Source organism: Cyprinus carpio, chromosome B17, assembly GCF_018340385.1.
Source record: "Cyprinus carpio isolate SPL01 chromosome B17, ASM1834038v1, whole genome shotgun sequence".
NCBI classification, from domain to species: Eukaryota; Metazoa; Chordata; class Actinopteri; order Cypriniformes; family Cyprinidae; genus Cyprinus; species Cyprinus carpio.
This window is the reverse complement of record NC_056613.1, coordinates 15,404,547-15,419,815: the sequence shown is the minus strand read 5'-3', so window position 1 is coordinate 15,419,815 and position 15,269 is coordinate 15,404,547. Positions and strand designations below refer to the sequence as shown.

The 15,269-nt window shown below is 40.2% G+C and overlaps 1 protein-coding gene across 1 annotated transcript in view; it reads left to right on the top strand.

Annotated features, from left to right (window-relative positions):
- The window catches only part of esrrga (estrogen-related receptor gamma a), a 74,613-nt gene that overhangs the window by 14,844 nt on the left and 44,500 nt on the right, over window positions 1–15,269 (top strand). The window contains 2 exon segments of the mRNA XM_042742464.1: window positions 5,054–5,469; window positions 8,229–8,345. Of these exon segments, the coding sequence (XP_042598398.1) occupies window positions 5,054–5,469; window positions 8,229–8,345 (533 nt within the window).

Sequence of the window (15,269 nt, the reverse complement as noted above, 5' to 3'; positions counted from 1 at the left end):
TCTGAGGGTGCAAAAAAATCTAAACACTGAAAAAAAATCACCTTTAAAGTTGTCCAAATGAAGTTCTTAGCAATGCATATTACTAATCAAAAATTAAGTTTTAATATATTTACAGTAGGAAATTTACAAAATATCTCCATGGAACATTATTTTTAGTTAATATCCTAATGATTTTTTGCCATAAAAGAAAAATCAATAATTTTGACCCATACAATGTATTTTTGGCTATTGCTACAAATATACCCCAGCAACTTAAGATTGTGTGGTCCAGGGTCACATATGAAAAAACTTTATTTTTTTTTATTTTTTTTCTAAAACATTTTTCCCACACATCCAAGTGCTACAGTATATGCATCTAAACAGTCAATAGCTCTCATGGGCAGTTTTGTTTCAGCGTTTAGCAGACTGTGCTGCCTCCAGCTATCCGTGATCACACAGACTTACCGCTTCCGGCAAAGACAGAGAGAAGAGAGGGAGAGAGAGAGAGGGAGAAAAACTGGCTGCACCTTAATACAATGATTATATGTTTGCCTCTATAGTTGTCAGAGCACTGGATCAAACAGCCTAATGACACCTTGTCATTGCCAAGTGGCTGTGTTTTCTAAAATTGTTTTCCTGCTGATTTGTGACACCTTGCCTGAGCACATAAAATAAAAGAGAGTCGACAGCTAGAGGAAAACAAAAAGAAAACAATAATTTCTTTGGTTGCAGATCCACTCTGAATTTTAACTTTCAACAAATAGACGGCTTAAATATTTGAAGTCTGGATAAGATCAGGAGTACACTTCTGTCCTTTGTACAGTGACTGCACATCTGAGATGTTTTGTGCTACTCTCTCAGAAATGACTGGATGCGACTTTTCTTTCAAGTTTTTCTCATTACTAAAGATAAAATGATTATTGGTCTTGATTAGAGAAAGTTATGTCATGGTAATGACGATAGAAACCAGGGCTGAACAACTATTCTGCTGGCCTGGTTTGGCCAGCTGTTCAAAATTTATTACATTTTTTCTGAAGCATTATATTTTTAAATCTTCCACATCAGAAACTTTCTTAATTTTTATGTAATTTTTATTATATTTATTTTTTATTTTCATTATTTACATATTGATTAGTTTTTAATTTACGATAATAGATAGTATTTATAATGCAACTGCATAAAAGCTATACATTAAAAAAAAAAAGATGGAATATTTTTCTTAATGATTTCAACCCAGTTTTACTGATGTTTCCAAAACTGTCTATAAATCATTCTAGCCATTTTTAACAACCTCATTTGTGTTAGCCAGCTTATATAAATCAGCAGAATTCACAGCAACACAATTGAGTTAAAAAAAGAAAAAGACAAATGTTGTTTGTTTGTTTGTTTAAAAGATCCAGATATGTTTTTAACTAGAACCCTTAACATAATGACAGCATTTGGTATAATTTACGAGAAATTTGCAAACTCAGGCACTATTTATAATATTGAATCACAATAATGTCCCTAACAATAAAGAACAACCGATTATGTCTTGTGCTTTTTTTTTTCATCTTGTCTCTCTGCTTTTTTTCTGCCCTTCCACTTGACGATTATTATTTCCATTCATAAGCTTAAACTAAATTCCACTGCTTTTCAGCATAAGAACTCCTTTTGTTAATGGCACACTGTGGGATTGAAGCTCGGCGCCAGGCAGTGGTGAAAACAGATAAAATCATTACCTCTCAAATAGTCTCTTCTCTGTCGGAAAGGGCTTTCTTTTCTTCTAAAATATAGGCTTTAGAATTCCATTTCTCTTAGAGCTAATGTGAATTTTACTGCCTCTAATTTTGGATTCAAGTGCAGCCTAGAATAAAAATACCCCATCTGACAATTGAATTTATAGAGAGTTGTGAATATTGCAGGTTTGGATTAATAGAGTCATAGAATTTCAAAGAGTAGGAGAAAGAGAGCAAGAGAAAGAGAACGCTAATAACTTTCAGTCAAAGTTATAGAGCATGGTGTCTCCTGTTGAGAGCCTTAAGAGCGGCGCTGTAAAGCACGAGGGGCTCTTACAATGCTGGCCCTTTCCTCTTTTGTTACCCGTCGTTTTGACTTCACACTCTCTGTGCCACTCAGGACAGGAGGCGGGTTTCTCAGCTGCCCCACAAAAACCAGTTTGTCTCCGTTACCCAAAATAGAATGAGAGGATATGTTGCGAGTGTAAACAGTCAGTGCTTGTGTTTTCACTGATTTTAACCGGCTTTACACTGTGTATAAATACACAACATGCATCCTTGACATTACTGGAATGTTCTAGAATACCTTTGTGGCCCTCCACACAGCCCAGGACACCTGTCTGTGAGTTTGAGTATGAGTGTGTGCTTGTGTGTCGGTGGTGGATCAGTAGAAGTGTAACAGGAGCTTTTTCATAATCGATTGCCTCTCATTGCAATACAAGGAAACAGGTGCCTTGACTCAGCACATTTTGAGCTTTTACACCATAATGCATTAATAGCTATGAGTTCACCTATTTTTAAGATTTCAGTAGTGCAACTTTTTGTCTTTATTTTATTTTATTTTTTCGAGTTACCCCAGTTAAAAATTTTAGTACTATAAAACATTTATTATTATTATTATTATTATTATTATTATTATTATTACTAGGCTTTTTTAATTATCCATTAATTCAATGTATTTAAAATTGGTTCATATTAAAAAAAAAAATCATATATTTTTTTGTAAAAATACATGTATAAATTTTATTTAAATATAATCAAAAAATGTTGTATTTTATTTGATTTATTTTAATTTTATGTACTTCATTGTTAATCATTCTTGCAAAATCCTCATGTGTTAGCCAGCTAGATATTAGACATGCTTAAAATAGGTTCATGGTGCTAAAATGTTTTCTCATGTGCTACATTCCTAGAATCCAAAAATGTACTTCTTTGAATTTTCTTTTTCCAATATATGTTTCAATATCTGTTTCTGTAAAATTCCTTTCAATATTAAGGTGGTCTGGTTTCTTTAAAGATATCCCTCATTCACTCTCACACTCTCTCTTGCTCTCTTGCTTTATGGGCCTCAGAAGAAGCCATCTTTTACAAGCTGACCGGATTTTAGAGCCCTCATTTAGAAGTGGGCTTCCTTAATTAAAAAGACCTTTGTGTGGTCTTCCAGACTGCCTCTTTTATTTGTTCCCCTCCATCTCCATGTTAAAATGGTCGTGATGTGTTGTCTGTATAAATCCTCTGTGATTTTCTTTCTGTCTATATTACGACTTTGTTCCTCTGCCATGATCTCGCTTTTCACACACCTTACCGCTAATGCAGTTAAGGGAAAATAGAGAGCGCATTTGAGCATGACCTCACACTCAGTCTATTTGAAATCACAACTCCCAAAACCTTTGAGAATTTTAGAGAAACAAACAGTCCCTGAACAATCACAATTTGCTAAATGTAGATACTGAAGTGCAGCTAATTGACACAGTTTGGTGAAGTGCCGCTCTCCACCCCCACTACGCCCTGCAGGACCCAGCTCAGGGTCTTCTGGATTGTTGACAGGGGAAACGGTTAATCCACTCTTGCAGGCCTTGAAGCCTCCTGTAAGACAGAGCAGAGATATCTATTAATTACAGCGCTCATTAATAGGCCTCTCTCCCAGGGCTGTGTGGGTGGAGGGGTGGTTCAACTAAATGGGTTGGTGGTATCGAGCGATATGGGCTGGGTGGGTGGGGTTTTCGGCCTGCTCTTTTGTTCGCTTTGAAGAGTCTCTGCTTTTGACTGTGTGGGTGTCTGTTTGTGTTACTGGATTGATACTGGATGTTTGTGTCTGTCTAGCTGATTTTTTTGTTTTCTGTCAGTCGATGTGTGTGAGCGTGCGTGCGTGTGTGTGTGTGCGCGTGTGTGTGTGCAATGGTGACTGGCCATGGGCGAGGATGATGGAACTGCTTTGCGCCTCCGCACTGATTAGAGTCATGTAGAACAAGTTGATATTGACTGGAAAGTGAGTGATGGCGCTGAGCTTTCCCTACTGTCCCTCTCTCTTCCGCCCCGCAGACGCTCATCTGTCATGGTGCATTTGATCACCGGATCCCACCTCTTGATCCACAATCACAAAAAAAGGCCTTTAGCACTTTTCAGTGGAGATAGACAATTTTGGTCCAGGAGAAATGACAGGATTTGACTCATGCTTTGTAACTCGACAGTAAATAACTTCAGATAATGATTTGCTCTGTCAAATGAATCTGAATGGTCTGAGTGCAAATATATATTGAAGAAAAAAAGAATAAATATGTATATATCTTTTGCACACACACACACACACACACACACACACACACACACACACACACACACACACATTATAAATGAAATGCAAAAAAATAATAATAAAAATAGTGCATACATGCAAAAGATAATTATGTACATTATAATCAAGTAGAACCTGACTCCTCTAAGATTCATTAAATTGGGCAAATAATGACAAATGCATAAAAACGCGTGCATAAAAATGTGCATATAAAATGATAACTGTCAGAAATTATTTATATATTTAAAACTATTAGGACATGTCTGAGTTGGTTGTGGCACATTTCTTTAGAACTCAATTGGCTGCACGCAATGCTAGAGTAGCGATGTTAGCTCTCCTCTTTACAGCCTTGTACATATACAACCACTCAGACACTTTAGTGAGACCCAAGGGACCGTGGCACACTGGCTCTCATATGCCTCTCCTCTTATGTTTCCTCTCAGAGAAGTCATTAATATGCTAAAAAACTAGAATTCTGAATTCACAATCAGGGGCTTTTTTTAGCTGCTGAATCTTCTGTTCTCTCAGGCTAAGGCGCAGGTGGACCCATGTGCAAAATAGAGAGTTGCTTGTGGGTTGGGGGGGGGGGGTGGTTGCTGGGGGCTGGGGGGGTTGGTATTGGTATCACATTTTAAGTCTCCCCTGCTGAAAAGACCATTTAAGACTAGCCTGAATTTACCAGAATACGAGCATATAAGTTCACAGGCAGTCATTTTCTTGGTTTCCACACTACTGTTCACTAACACTTTGGTGTTTGTCTCGTTGTGTTTTGTCCATGTAGGCTGCTCTGCAGAATGTCCAGCAAGGACCGCCACATTGAGTCAAGTTGCCCCTCCTACATAAAGACGGAACCTTCCAGCCCTGCCTCACTGACGGACAGCGTAAATCACCACAGCCCCGGCGGCTCCTCAGACGCCAGCGGTAGCTACAGCTCCACCATGAACGGCCATCAGAACGGTCTGGACTCACCCACTCTTTATGGCCCAACCGGTGCTCTGGGTCCAAGCGGAGCCGGAGCCAAGCGTTACGAGGACTGCTCCAGCACCATCACGGAGGACTCGCAGATTAAATGCGAGTACATGCTGAACTCCATGCCCAAGCGCCTGTGTCTGGTGTGCGGGGACATCGCCTCCGGCTACCATTACGGAGTCGCCTCCTGCGAGGCCTGCAAGGCCTTTTTCAAGAGGACCATTCAAGGTTGGCTTTTACCCTCCCTCAGCTAGAACTTCAGCTAGGTTCAGGTGGCAGGCCAAGGGGTTAGAAAGTGAAATACCTAGAATCAGCACAAAGGAATTCCATACATCCAACATCCGCTGGCTTTACTCCACCTAAGCAGCTTTCCGTCCAGTAGACATGTAAAGCCAGAGGGTGGTAATGCTCTGGCTTATTATGGTATTTGCTGCAAAGAAATAAAAATTTCCTGTCTTATTTCTTCAGATTAACAAGCTTGATCAGTTATTTCAAACAAGGGCTTAGAGGTAATTGAATATACTGGGAAGTTACCCATATGCTAGTTTTTTAGTAGTGGCAGTGAAGCTCTGAGGAACAAAGTAGGTGCTGAATAAATGGGTCAAATATTATGCTTGGCCTGAACACATTCCAGAAGATGGGAATTTGACATATCGGTATGTTTCATCCCATTAGCCAATAAAACTCTTGGTGATTTCCAAAAAACATCCTGTCCAGCTGGACATTTATTGACTTCCAGACTGGCTGGTTTTTGAGGGAAGGAGCAGGGCTGGTGATGAGTTAAGGGATGCAGAGGCGTCAGGACCGCGGTTCGGCTGGGGCATAGGGACAGGCGGCGGCACGGGCGCCATGGCCACTCAAACCATGGCAGCTGGCATTCCGGTGGCACTCCTCCAATGCCACCTGACAACCTGCATCTATCACCTCCCAATTGAGCCACTCGTAGCCAGGCGCTGTGCAAAATATGGGAGGGGAACACCAAGAATGCAACCTCAGGAAGCCCAGAACATTCCCAAATCCATTTCCTACTTCATAGCCGTAGCATAAGTTCAGCCCAAGGTCACGTTGTTGCCATGTTCTGGTAATGAGCTTCATTGGCATTTGACTGCGACTGATGAATGATGGAAATGTAGCATTTAGTATGAAGACAGACAGTGGAAGGAAGCACTAGGCACATTTTATATCTTGTTTGAAACCTCTCGGCAGCCGCTTGAGTGATAGACAATGGACATTGCACTAATCGACTGCCACCTAACTCAAATCACATCACTCTATCCTGTCAGTGAACACACACACACACACATACAGCCTTCTTTCCACTGTGTTGATAACCTGGACACAGCGCTCAAGCCATTGGCATTCAACTACTGGTAGGAAAGAACCTATATTAGATTGGCAAGGATTTTTCCCCCCTCGAAACATTCCCAGCTGGTTAAGACCACTCAGCCGGCCTCAGCCCTCATGAGAATCACCTCGCATCTTCACACACATCCCCATTGCATTCCTCCCAATCCGAAGACCCTAATGGATTGTGGAGATTACCTGACTAATGAATATTGGAGCTCAGTTTAATGGACATGCATACTTTAAATACTGTTTCCTGTTGAATTAGCAGTCTTGAGCATTTAGCCCCCCTGCTCGTGCTGCTAATCTGCTTTTTAATGAGGAAACATCAGTTCACAGAAGAGAAGTCAATACAAATCAGTGTTTACAAAGTCTGATTAACTCTGAAATATTTCATCAGTGTGGAGGTCCCAGACGGGCCCTATGTTAATTGCATGAGTGCATGTGTGAGAGAGTCTGTTTCAGCCCAAGAAGTGTACGAATTTGTGTTCTAATGGTAATTCTATTGCACAATTTCTTTCCATACATTGATAGTTACAACACATTAAATGACTATATCTGCCAAGTTATTCTTATAATACAGCCAAAAATTACTCCTCAGGCTTCTATTTGCGTGCTGTTGCAATAACTAGCATATATCATTGCGTTTTCCCCTCTCATAGCATCATAATGCTCAAAGAACACGCTGTAATAGTCTCCAGGAATCGTAGTAGCAAACTTATGGGTCTCTGTGTGTATTGATGTGGGGGATTGGTAGGATGAGGAGCCGTGTTAGTGGTCATCAGGTGATTGGAAGTTCACACAGAGGTGAATTGTGACCTGCAGGTCTTTGTTTAGGTTTAGTAAAGTCTGGCCTGCCTGTTTGCCTGCCTACGCAGCTTCACACAGCTCTGTGACACATGACCTCTGAGGAGAGCCAGTGGTGCTTTCCTGCGTGACCTTTTGCACTCTCAGTCACACAACACATATGTAGACTTGATGGGAAGTGATTGCTGTATTTCAGTCTCTTTTTTGAACTGACAAATTGAGTTTGGGCTTGCACTTACAGTATTGTATTTGTTGAGAGTACATCAATACATTTCTAAAGTTTGAGCAACAGTGCATTAAACAGTGCATATTCAGCAACAGTGCATTAAATTGATAAACAGTGACAGTAAAGCCATTTATAATGGTACAAAATATTTAAATTTAAAATGAATGTTGTTGTTTTCGAACTTTTTATTCACGAATTAAATCCTGAAAAAATATATCACATTTCCCAGAAAAATATTGCACAGTGATTGATGATAAAATTTATAATAATAAAAGTAATAAACAATAAACATTTCTTGAGCACCAAATCATCATATTAGAATGATTTCTGAAGGATTGTGTGACACTGAAAATTCAGCTTTGCCATCACAAGAATAAGTTGCATTTTACATACAAAAATATTTAAATAGAATCTTTTAATATTTAACAATAGACTGTAGACTGTTCAGTATATGACTTGTTTGTTTATTACCAACCTCAAACTTTTATGTGTAAATATAAGATATTATATTATATTGTATGCTATTTCTTGCTGAATTGTTATAGGAATAAGGTTTTGTTGGCAGTCATTAAACACTCTCTGTTCCTTCTCTCTACATGCCTCGCCACAGGAAACATTGAGTACAGCTGCCCCGCCACCAATGAATGTGAGATCACCAAACGTAGAAGGAAGTCCTGCCAAGCCTGCCGCTTCATGAAGTGTCTGACCGTCGGCATGATGCGAGAAGGTGAGAGTTTAAAAAAATGCTTGGGGAGGGGAGAAAATGAACATTTTATCCATTGTCCAACTGCATTTCTCACTCTATCTACCATTCTGAGGAAATGCACAGGTTTCCATAAGGGGGAAATAAAGTAGAACAGGTCTAGAATGAAGTCAAGGTTGAAACTGAAGGGCCGGTTGGCCTCGTGCCCCGAAGGCCACTCACGGTCAGCCAAACAGCATCTTTTGTCTTGGCCTCCAGGCCCAGTTCTAACTAACAAGACTGGTTATTATTTAGAGAGCTGGCCTGTGAGGCATTTTCTCAGAGGTCTGCCAATGGACAAGCAGTTATTTTCAAACCGCTGCTCTCATGTGGAAACACAGGCTCTGGCTCTCCAGGCTTTCCCGCCTGTGATGTTAAAAGTTTACAAAGGAGCTGCCTGAACTAGCCTTTAACCTTCACGCAGGAAAAAAGTCCTTTCTGATATCTTCAGCAGCAGAAATGCGGCACGGCAGCTCATTCCCTCGCTTCTCATTCAGGTGGACAGGAAGTGTTTTGTCTGCCTCTGAAAGAATTGCCATCATAGGCGGGAGAGGGAAGACTTGAGGGAGAATGAGAGGTAGGCTATGCTTCTGTCACTCACAGAACTGGACCTCTTAGAGTCACAGGTGACGGCACTAATAGGCTCACAGATGTGTGTGTACACAACGCTATGCCCCTTTAAGTCAAGATCAGGTAGACTGCACCTTATTCACCGAGACACGAGACCAGACACACACACACAAACCCTGCGGCCAGCCTTCCTTCTGCGGACCTGAGTGGTCAGCTCACATTATACCAAAACAACGCAGCTGGAGAGCAACAGCAGGCGCAAATGCCCCACAGGTCCACATTTGTTTGTGGTGAGTGTAAGAGTGTGCGTATTTTGCCTGTGTGAAATGTTTCTTTTTCATATTATCCATCTTTTTCTTGCACACACGTGCACACACACACATAAATGGCAATCTCATTCAACGATATTGTTGCCCTGTGCAGGGACATTTGCCTACACGGCCGGTGTCGCTGACAGGTAGGTAATTGATAAGTAGAGGCCTGTTTTCAGAAAGGTCTGAGGGATGCAGTTGCATGTTTGATATGGCATCTTCTCCCATGAGCACCCAGACAAATAGCAGCCTTTTGTTCTTGCTGCTAGCCACCCAAACACACATATATCAAAATGGCACCCAATGGCACAACCATTTGTTGTAAAGTGCTTGAATTTAATACAGAGGTCCCCCTCTACATATGAATAAGGGTCATTTGAAAAATTGATGCATCAATTTTCTTATTTTTCCACAACATGTTCACTTTACACACAAAGAATGGAACAAAAAAAACATGCATACAAACAAATCAGTTCAGCAATGTATATTCATTGTTTTGTTTTTTGTTTTTTTTGTTTTTACTTTTTTTTAATGTAGCATTTTTTTCATTGGTCAATTAGATGACCGTCCCTACTTTTGAATTTCCAGTTTGTCAATTTCTCAGCTTTTTTTTTTTTTTGACATGCATACAATGACACTTCAACCTTATGACCATTCATATATAATCTGTGTAAAAAAAAAATATTATGCTAACTTTATTTTTGTTTCAGGTTTACAACACTACTTCTGACCGTTGCGCTAGCTTGTTTTTTAATGTTGTGTTGTTTTTTTAGACACAAAAAACACATGCAAACATAGTTTAACCTCATGGATACTCATTTTTAAAAATGTTTTAAATCTTTTTTTTTAGTGGATATATATATATATATATTTTAAAAATGTATATATATATATATTTTTTATTTATTTTTTTTCAATTGACTTTGTTACATCACTTTATTAGCTACTTTAAAGCATTGCACTAGCTAAAGTACAAAATACAAATATAAAAGCAAAATAAATACAAAAACGCAAAAATGTAACCTCCTTGGTATTCATTTGAAATATTTGCTTTTGGTTTTGTTGAATGCCTAAGGTCTCTCAAAGTTCTATGTCTGTAAAATGCTCCACTATCTTTTTGTTTGTTGATTTTACTAGCTTTATTAGCTTTTGAACATTACTTTAGCACATTTTTAGGTTTGCTTTAGAGAAACACAATTTACTCTCATGGCTATTCATATTAAATATTTAAATTGCTTTTTTTGTACAAAACAACTTTTTGTACAAACATTTTGTTTGGGGGATTTACAGAACTTACATTTTTGCATGTTATGCTAGCACTTTTCTTAGGTTTTGTTGTTTTCAGTGATTTAGCGCAGAACTCACTGGACTGGGATCAGATTAAATCCAGATCAGTCATCTATGTGTGTGTGTGTTAGTTGTCAGCTGGCGTTAACCGTGGCTGGCTAGCTTTGGTGAGGTACGGACTAAGCCGATGTGTCAGTGTCCGTGCAGAGGCACTGTTTGGTATTGGAGGGTTTTGGGGGAGGGGTATGGGATGTTACCCATAGCCAACAGCTTGCTTAAGGGGAAGATCTGTCTGAAATTAGCCCTGTCACCCCTGGGAGACATGGAAGTTGGGATGGGATAAGTAATCCTGATAAAGAAAGGATCCTTCACACACACACACACTCACTCACACGCATCCACAACAAACACTTGGAGTTCTGTACACCAGGCGTCCAAAGTGATGAAATCCTTTGACACACAGAGCCAAACCCCCGCAGGGCTAGTCGAACCACCCAACATGATATCTGTCCACCTATCACACCGCAACTCTCACATGCAGCTTAACACCCCCACATTGTACACACATACACCGCTCATACATATGCACAAGCAAAGCCTCTCAATAAAAGCACACACTCACTGTTGTACCGAAAGTTGTGCAGGTGCTCACTTTGCAGGCACAAGCGTGTTCTAGCTGCAAGGAAATTGCTGCCTCCAGCTACGTCTCTGTTTGACCCTGGGGGCCAACCGCCTGCCGCGTCGCTACCTCCAGCCACCCAACTGTAAAATTATATCCACAGACAGTCAGAGAGACAGCGACGGGGCCTGACGGAGCACTGGCCTGAGACTGCAGCCGGGAATCAGCCCTAACATGCTCAAGCTAAAGCACCCGGTGGTACGCAGCGTGAGGGGAACGAGAGCCGTACATCAGGACTGGAGAGTGCTTATTACACAACACTTAGAGAGATGCAGTTCACACACTCACAGAAACACTCACTGATGCATGCAGCACTGATCACACACACTTACACTCAGAGAAAGCACTTATTCACAAGAACATATACACTAGGACGCTAATGCATATACACGCACCCATAACTACCTACATGCTCTTCACTCCGCTAAACCTTGCATACTCAAGCTAAGGGAAAATGTGCATACGTGTGATGATTATGATGAGGCTAAATTCTCAGCCACTCGTTCTTTATGTCTGAACACACAGATGGATGACCTTCTCCACAGGGAAAGCTACTTAATGTACCTCATACCTCCCTTTCTCCTGCATTTTCGGAGTGATACTTCTGTCATAGAATCTATTTCAGATATGGTATGTTTTATTTGCTTTCATCTAAACTCAGAAAGCGAATAAGAGAGGGAGAGAAATTAAGAAACCTGCAGACACAAGTTGGCAGTGATGGGATGCACCTACCGAATATGTAACATCTAATTCCTGCAGAAGGCAATTAGAGCTCGCCCAATTATTGTGCTGTGTTATAGATAGCGGCTGTCCTAACGAACGCTGGAGTTTGGATTCTGACAGCAGTGGCTCTCCCCACCACTTCTCTCTGGGGACATGAGCAGCCATGGAAGCAAAATAGCCAGACCTGCCTGTAGATATGAGTAGGCTAAACATCTCTCTCTCTCTCTTTCTGTCTCACACACATACACACTGACATACATACTCATACATATAGAGTGCTTGCTGCTTTTAGTCAGAGCAAGAGAGCAATTTAAAACTCAAAAGCCTGCCTCATCGCATCAAATCCCGCTTAAAATTTCTCTGTGCTGCAAACCCTTCAGTGAAAAATATAGCTTGCTGGCCACTGTCACCATTATCATGACTGACACAGAACATGCCAGAGCACTGCAAAAAAAATCAAATTTTCGCACGATATTTAGTCTATAAGTTCTTAACTCTAGAGTATTTTGATGCAGATTTGTGTGCCAAATCGGATAGTTTGCATGTCATTCATTCAATCCTGTGTTGAGTGGCCAGTTATTGGCTGTTGATATTATTAATTCTGTAATTGCTTTAATCTAAAATTCTACAATAATAATAATAGTGATAGATTAAAATATTTGTTTTCTTATTAGATAATAATTTATATTTTATATTTTTTTTTTTGTTATTGTTGTTTAATTATTGTTTTTGTTTTTATTGGTAATTGGTTGGTATTGGTTTTTGGTTTTGTTTTTGTTTTGGGTTTGATTTTGATTTTAGGTCTTGGTGTTGATGCAGAAACCTGTGCTCCAAGTTAAATGGAAAACTATAACTAAATAATAAAACCTTTAACATTCGTTTTGTGCTAGAAATGATAACTTGAAGCTGTCTGACTTAAGTCGTCCCAAGTGTCTCAGGAAAAAGATGGAGAGAGTGAATGAGACTGAGAAAGGACTATTGGCTTGACAGGAGTCTTGTCGAGTGCATCTGTTTTACCTCCTTCTTCCTCATTTCTATTTTTCTGCCTTCCACCACATTTCTGTTTTATCAATTCATTTCTGTTTTGTCTTTTTTGGTTTCCTTAGTTTTTTCTTTCTTTCTCCCTCTCTCTCATTCATTCTCTCACACTCTGTTCCTCGGCTGCCTTTCGCTCTCTCGTCCCTCTCTTCCTCTGACGGGGGACATAAATCATCATGCTGTCAGCGGGCGAGGCTCGTTGGATTATGCAACGCCGCCATTCATTTAGAGCCTGAGGAGAGGACCCGTCTGAGACCACCCTCCACCCACCACGTTCCCCCACTCTTGCCTCCCCAAAATAGAGAGCCAGCATCTTAAAGAGAGCTCTCAGGGGGGTGATATCATTATGCAGTCTCTCTCTCTCTCACTGTAGTTTGCCCTACTTTATTCCTAGATAGCGTCTCTGTGTGTGCTTTTAAATGTCAGCATGGCAACTCTTTCTCACAGTTGGTTTGTTTTTCTTCCAGTGTGCGATTGTGCTACACCTTCAGTTCGAGGTCCGACCCTTCTCCTCATTAAAGAACAAACTGTTGTCCATCTTATCGCAAGCCACCAAGACTAATATACTGCTATATATGTGGCAAACCAACCATACAGAAAAATCATTGTGAACAGCACTGATGATATACCAGTGAACTCTTAGATAATAAAACTTCCAAAAGTAGGTTTTCACAGCAATGCCATTTTGGGTTTCCCAAATGTCTACGTTATTTAATTATATAAAATATTTATATAACTTACACTGTGACATCCAGTTTTGGTCTAACTTCTAAGTATGAAATGTCACTCAAAAGAAGACTTTTGCCTCTTCATTGTGAAGGAGAAAGTGTGCACCGCAGACAGTCACGCTCTTCAGAATGAAGCCATTTGAATATCATGACAGCCTTATTATAGTGTCATAACTGACTGGCAGGCCTTGCTTGATAGCGCTAGTGATGTGTATCACAGCACACACCTTCCTTCAAGGGTTGAAAGCATGTTGCTTCACCTGAAATAACCCTGCGTGGGTCATCCGGGAGTCGTCTGACTGTCCTATCTACCACACCTGCTTAAAAACTCAAACTACTGGCCATAGCACACCCCTCCAGATTGGGTCTGAGAATGAAACAGCTGGGTTAGTTACCCTCCATCCCCCTCATCTCGCCCTCCTCTCCTTCGCCCGACCCTCTCTTACTATTTAGGAGATCCCCTCTGGCGCTGCCTAAAACGACACACATAATTAGGGCATTAACTCCTCTTAATTGCTGAGAGGTTTCTCTTTTTTTCCGTGCAGAGACAGAAAGGTCATCGTTGTGCCTTTTCCACCTCCTCTCCAGCAGCAACAGAAGGCACAGTAGCGCAAATCCCTCCTCGGCTCCTTCCTCGGTTCTCCCCTGCCACCGCTCTTCCCTCCCCTCCAATCCCTCTGTTCTCGCACTCCCTGGTTGCTCGCCATCCTCAACTAAATGACATCTTTAGGCATTCGAGTAACCCACAGAGGATTGGTGGAAGTCCCTGTGCTGAATTGGAGGCAGAATGAGCGTTGTGTGTTTGGACCCCAGCCAGGAGGGGGAAGATTTTACATGCTGCTGACTTTGGAGGACTCTTCCCATCCTCCTCCACTCGTGCATTTCCCAGTCTGCCACAACCACTTGTGGGCAGAGGGACAGCTGGAGGTCTGTGCTCTTTTGTTTTTCATACAGAGCACCAGGGACACTTTGCTGACACTTTAATAAATGACGATTTTTCCCAGAAGGCCGCTGCTTGGCACATCCATGGCAGATATTCATTATAATTAGGTGATGTATACATACAGTGACTACAAAAAGGACTTGGACAATGTAGCCATACTTTAGCATTAGATGAAATATCAAACCTAGTGTCGTTTATTTGAAAGAAATAGAGTATATTTTTCAAGAAATTTTAAAAACGAAATTTTCAAAAACAAATGTCAGGTTTTAACTGATTATGCAATAGTTATTTATAATTAAGACAAATTTTTTATGTTTATTTATGTTTTATTTTTATTTTTTTTATGTATTTAGATTTTTTATTTTAATTTAAGGCGGAAAAAACTGTATTGTCCATTTATCAGTTATGATCCATAATATTGAAATAATTATAAGTAACATTAGAATTTGAATTTCAGTGCGTCCCTAGAATAAATAAATAAATTAGTGCTGTCAAACGATAAATCACGATCTATCGCATCCAAAATAAAAGTGTTTGTTTACATAATATATAAGTGTGTGCTGTGTATATTTATTATGCATATATAAATACAAACACAGGCATGTATGTATATTTATGTTTAATGTGTTT